Here is a 9,490-nt window from a genome sequence, read left to right as displayed (position 1 = left end):
CAAACAGATGGGGAAATAGTGGAAACAGTGTCAGACTTTATTTTTCTGGGCTCCAAAATCACTGCAGATGGTGACTGAAGCCATGAAAGTAAAAGACACTTACTCCTTGGAAGGAAAGTTATGACCAACCTAGATAGCATATTGATAAGCAGAGACATTACTTTGCCAACAAAGGTCCGTCTAGTCAAGGCTATGGTTTTTCTAGTGGTCATGTATGGATGTGAGAGTTGGACTGTGAAGAAGGCTGAGCACCGAAGAATTGATGCTTTTGAACTGTGATGTTGGAGAAGACTCCTGAAAGTCCCTTGGACTGCAAGGAGATCCAACCAGTCCATTCTGCAGGAGATCAGCCCTGGGTGTTCTTTGGAAGGAATGATGCTAAAGCTGAAACTCCAGTACTTTGGCCACCTCATGCGAAGAGTTGACTCATTGGAAAAGACTCTGATGCTGGGAGGGATTGGGGGCAAGAGGAGAAGGTGACGACAGAGGATGAGATGGCTGGATGGCATCACTGACTCGGGGGACATGAGTCTCAGTGAACTCTGGGAGTTGGTGATAGACAGGAAGGCTTGGCGTGCTGCGATTCATGGGGTCACAAAGAGTTGCACATGACTGAGTGACTGAACTGAACTGAACCTGTCCATCCTAAACTATTCAAGGTATATTCAATCATCCTTTGAATTATCTTTCTTACCCTTGCTGTAATCTTGCTTCTTTTAAAAGTGAGCTTTTAACTTATCATCAATATATTATTTTTACCAGCTAATTAATTTAAAGGGATTGTAGAAATTCGATTTGGGGGGAAATCTAAAGGGGTCTCCAGTTTATGATGAGGGGAGTCTCCATGGGATGATGATGTTGGATGTCAATGTTAGATAACAATGTTGTTGGGTGACCATGGTAGGAAAGGGTTACTTCCAGCAGATGTCAGGACAGATAGAGTTGACCAAACACCATCACAGGTCACAGTACATATCAGAGGAGACCACAAGAAGGTGTATCAAAGTGGAAAAATGGACATCCCTCTTTACCAATGCTGTAGTTTGTAGTCACAGAGCTCAGAATCAACCCTGGAGAAATGAAGGATGAGGGTAGAAAGTTCAAAATTGACTAAGTTTGTAACTTGAATATAATAAGTGTAACTTGAATCTCATTGACTTCAATGTAACTAGGATATTTTTCCTACCAACCATTTGGCAGAAATGGAGGTGCAAGATAAAAATAAGCTAGGTATGAAAAAACAAAGGAAGTTACATTTTGTGCATCTGAGTTTGTCCCATAAGAGCAACAGTTGCCCACTATATATCTTCTTTGTATGTTTGCATGAGTGTTCAGTTGTGTCTGACTCTGCAATCCGATGGACTGTAGCCTCCCAGGCTACTCTGTCCATGGCATTTCCCAGGTTTATTACTGGAGTGGGTTGCCCTTTCCTCCTCCAGAGGATCTTCCTGAGCCAAGGATCGAACGTGTGTCTCTTGCGTCTCCTCCATTGACAGGCGGGTTCTTTACCACTGAGCCACCTAAGAAACCCACTTACATGTTTGAAATGACCTTAAATTGTGACTCCCCAAGAGATACATAGAGATGTAAGTTATATACATGTATCTGGATGTGGTCGGGGACCTGATAATATGATGGCTAGGAATAGAATTACGGGTGGAAAATAATAGGCCTAATTATGTTCAATGGACTTTGAAAATTATTCAGCCAGTGCAATTTTACTTGCAACATTTTCTCTGACCTTCAAGCTTACACCTCATTTCAAAGGGCTCAGCAAACCAGCTTCAGTCAGTCGCTGACTTACAGGGTCCTCTGGAAGGTTTCCATGGAAACCAAATGCAGAGCAGAAGGAGAGCATGGATAGCCTAACAATTAATTTCAAGCCTGCTGTTTCTCTTTTTCCTGACCATATAGCCAATGCTTTTAGCATGGCTTTTGCCAAATGAATATAAATAATACCATGCTACAAACATTGAAAATACTATAAAATACTATATTAACAGTATACAATAAAAATAGAACATATTACTATATATATATATATATACAAATGAATTATACATATATGTATAGTATACATTGTATGTACGTACCATATTATACATAATAATAGCTGCTATATTATAAACATATAACACAATATTAAGCATTATATATTACTGATTTTTTTTTTTTTTGCTAAAAAGGAAAAAAAACTAATGACTTTTCTATTTCTCTTGACATTTCTATGCCTTAACCACTCCTAGATTTTCCTCTTATGGCCATCCCCATTCTCAAATTTTTAAATCCTACCAGCCAGCAATACACATTTCATATGTGATCTTCTCTCTTAGGCTCACCCTGGTATTCCCAGACCAAATAAACCTCTCTCATTTGAACCCACTTCATATTTTAATTACATTTTTGACACATAATACTTAATTTGTTTCATAACTAATTACATAAAGACCTCTGCCCAAATCAGCTTTTCTTTCTCTGTTAAGTGACTTAACAGTGACTCAATGAATGTTTGCTAAATTAATACATCAGTTAATTAAAATAAGAGGAAATCAACTTAGACTTCAGATCCCTTGGAGAACAGAACTCCCAGTTTAGTGCCCTCACTTCTGAGCACTCAGTAAGATACACAGACCTCTTTCCTCTTTTCTAGGAGAGGTATTTATATGAGGGATCTCTGAGGTCCCTTCCACCTCAACAGTTCTATTTGATAATCATGATCTAAAAATAAGATCTAACTATGTTGCATTTAGACTATCTTTTCATGTGGACCCTAGTCTAAATTTCTCTCTTTACTTCTGCTCATCATTTGCTTCCCAGTAGATAGACTTAGCTCTATAAATAATAAACTGGCCAGAGAGTTGAGGACCAGGCTATGTACAGGCATCACTTACTAAAGTATATCCAATTCAATATTAAAAATAGTGATAGACTTTCAGCTGTGCTCAGACTCTGTGCTGAACCACTGCATGGGACACAAAGATGGGCTTAGTGGTACAAGATATATGAGACAATACAGTACCTATTCTCAGAGAATTCACCAGCTACGAGGTGGAGAAGACAAGTATAAAGATAACTATAAAAACTATGGAGGAGGATTCAGGAGAACACATGTATGCCTATGGCCAATTCATGTCACTCTATGGCAAAAACCCATCACAATATTGTAAAGTAATTATCCTCCAATTAAAAGAAATAAATAAAATTTTTAAAACTTATTCTAAACAGACAAACTCAGTATAAGATTTAGATCCTAATTTAGATACCAATCCATCCTTTTAAGTGAAGCTGCATTGGAGAACAGAGTCCCTAACTTTTTTCTCACTTGTTCCATGTTATTTTATGTATGTTGTTTGGGCTCTCTGGATTCAGTTGCCTCATTATATATATAAAATGAAATCACTGTTTTCATTTTATATTGAAACTTTCATTTATATTGGTTAAATTATAAAATTCATTTATAATTATAAAATTCATTTATAATTATAAAATTCATTTATAAAATGAATTTATAAAATGAAATTTATAAAATGAAATTATAAAATTCATTTATATTGGTTAAATTAATTTATAATTTATAAATTTATATAATTTATAAATTATATGAATTTATAAAATGAAATTATAAAATTCATTTATATTGGTTAAATTAATTTATAATTCATAAATTATATATAATTTTCATTTATATTGGTATGATCTTTAAGGTCTCATAAATTTCTATCTTCCTATGTCTTACAGGACTTAAGAATGTAGCTCTTTGTTTTCATAGAAATGGTTTGTTTATTGGCATCCCTAAAGGACTTTTATATTCACTTTAAAATAATGAATTTCATTCTGTTGGTATATTATCAGAATTATTGTCAGTTCCATTGATTGTATCACGTGTGTGTGTGCATGGGTTTTGTGTGTGTGTGTTTAAGGAAATTAAATATTCCTTAGCTCTCTCAAAATAACTAAGAATGTAAAATACTTCTAAATTTTGGGTATCAAAACTGCAGGCAATAACATGAGATACAAATTTTCATAGCAGCTACTGATGGAAAGAACTAGCAAGTATCGGATTGATTTAAGCCATGAGAACTGTCAGGGCTGATAAACTGAACCTTCTGCATTCCATCTTAAAATTCACTCTGAGTGTCAGATTGCTCACCCTGGCCCTGCTCTTTGGTCTAACTGCCTTGCTTTAATTCTGCTTTTTATTAGGTGCTGGGCAAAGCCAGCTCTGAGCCCTGGAATGTGATTGAAAGATTCCAATAGTGCTTCTTTGAGATAAGAAGATTCCATGCTCAGAATATGTAGCCATTTGAAACTCTGAATTATTTTAACTGCTTTGTCTAGACCATATAATTGCATCATAACTGGCAAGTGACATTTTTATCACTAACTCTCACAAAAAGGTAATATCATAGAATCTCTCTCTTTTAATGCAATAATTTAGGAAGAAATCAGTCTCACCTTAGAAATGCTAGAAAAACTGAGGTGAATGAAATTTTGCCTGAACGTGTGTGGAAAGTAGGCTGTATGTTGTGTGTGTTTGTGTGTGTGTGTATACACATACGCATATACACATGTATGTTACACTCACACTTAGTTCTTCCCTGGAATACTAATTGCAGAGAAAACCCAGACCATAAAACTAACAAGCCTTCTTGTACTTCCAGTATCAATTCCCAATCTTATTAATCCACTTGGCCCTGATATGCAGCTCTGAAGTGAGAACTAAAAATTAGAGGGCAAAAATAAAAGCCAAAGTCATAATGAGCAGGAGAAGCATCTCATAAGAGTGAGTACCTTTGAGATTAATTAACTAGAGAATTCTCTTCACAATGATTCCCTTAGAGAAATCTTACAGCTTGGCGTAAGTGGTAAGAAAAGTTTTATAAATGTGTTTCTTATCTGGAACTTTCCATTACCTCCTTTGGGAAACAAAGATCATTTCTGAGTCTCAAACAGTGATGTTAATAGGAATGAATATAGAAAGAGCATGCTGTTATCAGCAGCACAAATCATACGCTGGATATGGGAGGCATTAGAACAGATCTGGGCTTGGAAGTCTCAGTTTTCTAGGACTATGGGGACAAAATACTGAACCACAAATTGGGTGGCATAAAAAACAGACATTTATTTTCTCACAGTTCTGGAGTCTAGGAGTCTAAGATCAAGGAGACAGAAGGGTTGGTTTCCTCTGGGAGGACAAGGGACCCATTTCAGGCTCTGTCCTTGATGACTTGCCGATGGCCACCCTCTTGCACATCCTCATGCCGACATTCCTCCAACTGTATCCCTGGTGTCTCTTTGTATCTGCATATTACCTTTCTCATAAGGACATCAGTCATGTTGAATTGGGGTCCACCCTAAGAGCCTCATTTTAATTTAATTACTGCTTTAAAGGTCCTATCTCCAAATTACAGCCACATTCTGAGGTATGGGGTCTGGCAGGGGACAGTTAAGACTCCAACATGTGAATCTGGGGGGAAAACACAATTCAGTCTATAACAGAGAGTAAGCCAAACATGAAGAAGGCAATGGCACCCCACTCCAGTACTCTTGCCTGGAAAATCCCATGGATGGAGGAGCCTGGTGGGCTGTAGTCCATGGGGTAGCTAAGAGTCGGACACGACTGAGCAACTTCACTTTCACTTTTCACTTTCATGCATCAGAGAAGGAAATGGCAACCCACTCCAGTGTTCTTGCCTGGAGAATCCCAGGGACGGGGGAGCCTGATGGGCTGCTGTCTCTGGGGTCGCACAGAGTCGGACACGACTGAAGCGACTTAGCAGTAGTAGCAGCAGCAAGACAAACATAGGGCTGTACGGCAGCCAAGGTACACGTGACATGTATGGTTTTGAACAAGTTTCCCATGCTCAATCTCATATTTCTAAACTGTAAAATACAAAAATACAGTAATAACAAGTATTTAGCTCATAGGGTCATTGAGTGAGTGAAAGTCGCTCAGTCATGTCTGACTCTTTGTGACCCCATGGACTATAGAGTCCATGGAATTCTCTAGGCCAGAGTAGTGGAGTGGGTAGCCTTTCCCTTCTCCAGGGGATATTCCCAACCCAGGGATCGAACCCAGGTATCCCACATTGCAGGTGGATTCTTTACCAACTGAGCCACTAGGGAAGCCCAAGAATACTGGAGTGGGTAGCCTATCCCTTTTCCAGGGGATCTTCCCGACTCAGGAACTGAACCAGGGTCTCCTGCATTGCAGGCAGATAGGATCATTACAAAAATAAAATGATATAATAATGCAAATAAACTAGTATAGTGCTTAGTACATGATAAATGCTCTATAAATCTCCATTTATCACATTTTCTTGGTCTCTCCATTCCTGGTGTAGCTTCAGTGTATCTTTTTCTGTCTACAGTTATAATTTAACTATTGTATGTCTGTTTTCTCCAGCAGGCTATGACATCATTTAGGTAAGATCATCTGTGTCTTCTTTATCTTTGCCTTGCCCACTCCTAGCAGAGTTATCTATCAGATGACATCTGAATGAGTGAAAATGAATAGGAATTTGATTCCATCTTTTATTATTACAAATTGTGCTAGGTTGACCCTCTGAGCTGTTACAACCAGGAAACTGAGGAATGGGAAGAGATCATGTAGACTCAGAGAGGCTTAGAAGGGTTTGTGTATGCATGTGTGTGTGCTTAGTCGTGTCCAACTCTTTGTGATCCTCTGGACTATAGTCCACCAGGCTCCACTGTCCATGGAATTCTCCAGACAAGAATACTGGAGTGGGTTGCCATTTCCTCCTCCAGGGGATCTTCCTGACCCACGGGCGAACCCACATCTCTTATGTCTCCTGCATTGGAAGGCAGATTGTTTACCACTGCACCACCTAGAAAAATTTGGGATATATTAAATTTAGAGCCATTTGAAGTGTATTTGAACCTTCCCCTTTAGACTCTTGTTTACTGAGCAGCAAAAAAATAAAAAGGTTTTTAAGAGTTTAAGAGAAGAGACCAACAAGAGTTTGTCTCTGATCCAGGAGTGATTGCTAGCTCACACCAGTGCCTGGAGGTACAGACACAACAGTGCTAGTCTGGTCTGGAAGTTTCCATGGCTGCTGTCTGATTTTGAGAAGTACAGAGGCAGGAATAAAGACTCCTCTCTATCTCTGCCCCCTTCTCATTTATCACCCTCTTTCCAGTGTCCTTCCATCCCTGCGTCTCCGTTAGAATGTTTATTCTAGTCACTAGATTCCCCAAGTGTGATAGTAATGCTCAATCAGTTCAGCTGTGAAAACAAACTGTATTGAAATAGCACATTTTTCAACCTTCCCATATTTCAGCCAAAGCAAAAAGAAATGTGGGCATGGGGACCAAACTCAAATTCTTTCCATAAACAGAGAAGTCAAAGGTACAAAACAATGACATCTAGGGTGCCACATTGCCTCCTGGCTGTGCTGAGGAATACAAAACCAAGTCCAGATTTTCTGAAACAGCATCACAGTGCAGTCACGGCTCTGTGGATTCTCCCCATCTCCCCATTCCCCTTCACATGCTGCACATTTCCAGCCAGGACTGCTTCCCAGCTGAGCCCGGCAGACAGGGTTTGTAGAAAAGAAGTTCACTAGTCCCTCTGCCTCACTCGTGAGAGACCTGCCTCAGGTCCCAGCTACTTGGGCTTCCCTGGTAGCTCAGGTGGTAAAGAATCCACCTACATTATAGGAAACCTGGGTTCAATTCCTGGATTAGGAAGATACCCTGGAGAAGGGAATGGCTACCCACTCCAGTATTCTTGTCTGGAGAACTTCATGGACAGAGGAGCCTGGTGAGCTATAGTCCACGGGGTCACAAAGAATCTGACACGACTGAGTGACTAACACTATACACTATACTTGTAACCTTGGGGATGTAAGTCTTTCTTTTTTTTTCAACAACTCCTAGACCAATAAAATGAGGACTTATTCAATGAAGACACTGGCGGAATCAAACACTGCGGCCAAGGTGAAGAAGCACCAGGGCAAAGGGGGAAAGAAGAGGAGGAGGGGCTGCAAGAGGATGACAGAAACAGATCTTGAGAAGCTGAAGAAGCAAAAAGTGGTCTCCCTCCTTCCCTTATCAGCAGCATGATAACACACACGTCCCAGGGTCAGAAAGCCAGCCCTCGAGTCTTCTTTCTGCCATTCACTCCTTATGTGTCCTTGCACACACGCGTGCGTGCTAAGTCACTTCAGTTTGTCCAACTCTTTATGAGCCCATGGACTGTAACCCACCAGGCTTCTCTGTCCATGGGATTCTCCAGGCAAGAATACTTGAGAGAGTTGCGGTGCCCTCCTTCAGGGGATCTTCCTGACCCAAGGATTGAACTCCCGTGTCTTATATCCCCTGTATAGACTGGCAGGTTCTTTACCACTACTGCCACCTGGAAACCCTGTGTGTCCTTAACAAGCCATTTTATCGCTTCCAGTCTTAGTCCACACATCACAAAATGGATGTAATCATAGTAGTATCTGTCCTCTCAAAGATGTTTGTGAATATTACCATACAGTAATATTCCATAAACTATGAAGTACAGTTGAGGTAGTAGCTACTGATTTCTCTACCTCTGCTCAGGAAGGAAGTCCAGCTGATAAAGGACCTTCCTCAGAGATGACTTCACCTCTTTATTCCTGAGGCTGTAGATCAGAGGGTTGAGCATGGGGGTGACCAGGTTATTCAGGATCTGAACAGTTGCATCCATCCAAGGGCTTGGGGTTGGCCATAGGTAGATGAGGACCACTGGCATGTAGAAAAGCAGGATGGCAGTGAGGTGGGCGCTGCAGGTGGAGAAGGCGCGCTTTCGGCCGTCTGCAGAGCGGATCTGCAGGATGGAGCAGACGATGCGGCTGTAGGAGGTGAGGATGAGAAGGAAGCAGCTGAGGGGCATGAGGCCCACACTGATGAACCCCACCATCTCCAGGGCTGAGGTGTCTGCACAAGCCAGCTTCAGCATGACTGGGATATCACAGAAGAAATAATCCACTTCATTGGGGCCACAGTAGGGCAACTGGAAGGTGAGTGTAGTTAGAAATGTGGCCTGAATACAGCCAAAAAATGAGGTGCCCGTGGCCAGGATGGCACACGCTCTGTGACTCATGATTATTGTGTAGCGCAGAGGGTAACATATGGCAACAAAGCGATCATAGGCCATTACCGTGTACAGGAAACACTCGGTACAACCCAGGAAGTGGTAGAAGAAGAGCTGGGACACGCAGCCTGCGTAGGAGATGGCTCGGCTGTTCCCTGCGAGGTAGAAGAGCATCTTTGGGGAACTCACAGAGGGGAAAAACATGTCACACACAGACAGTTTACACAGGAAGAAGTACATGGGAGTGTGCAGCGGAGCGGAGGAGACAATTGCCAGTAGGATGAGCAGGTTCCCCATAAGGGTGAAGATGTAGAAGGACAGAAACAGGACAAAGAGCATGGTCTCCAGGTCCTCTGTGTGCGGGATGCCCAGCAGAATAAACTCAGTCACCACCGAGGCGTTCCTCAT

General features: G+C 41.0%; 1 protein-coding gene across 1 annotated transcript; it reads right to left on the bottom strand.

Moving 5' to 3' along the window:
* Positions 1–8,473: 8,473 nt before the first annotated feature.
* Positions 8,474–9,490, bottom strand: LOC109570907 (olfactory receptor 10D1B-like). Its single transcript, XM_019977034.2, has one exon. It carries the CDS (start codon positions 9,488–9,490, stop codon positions 8,555–8,557), a length of 936 nt encoding a protein of 311 aa, XP_019832593.2. The 3' UTR covers positions 8,474–8,554.

This window comes from Bos indicus, chromosome 29, assembly GCF_029378745.1.
Source record: "Bos indicus isolate NIAB-ARS_2022 breed Sahiwal x Tharparkar chromosome 29, NIAB-ARS_B.indTharparkar_mat_pri_1.0, whole genome shotgun sequence".
Taxonomy (NCBI): domain Eukaryota; kingdom Metazoa; phylum Chordata; class Mammalia; order Artiodactyla; family Bovidae; genus Bos; species Bos indicus.
The sequence above is the reverse complement of the archived record's forward strand: the minus strand, read 5'-3'. Positions and strand labels throughout refer to the sequence as shown.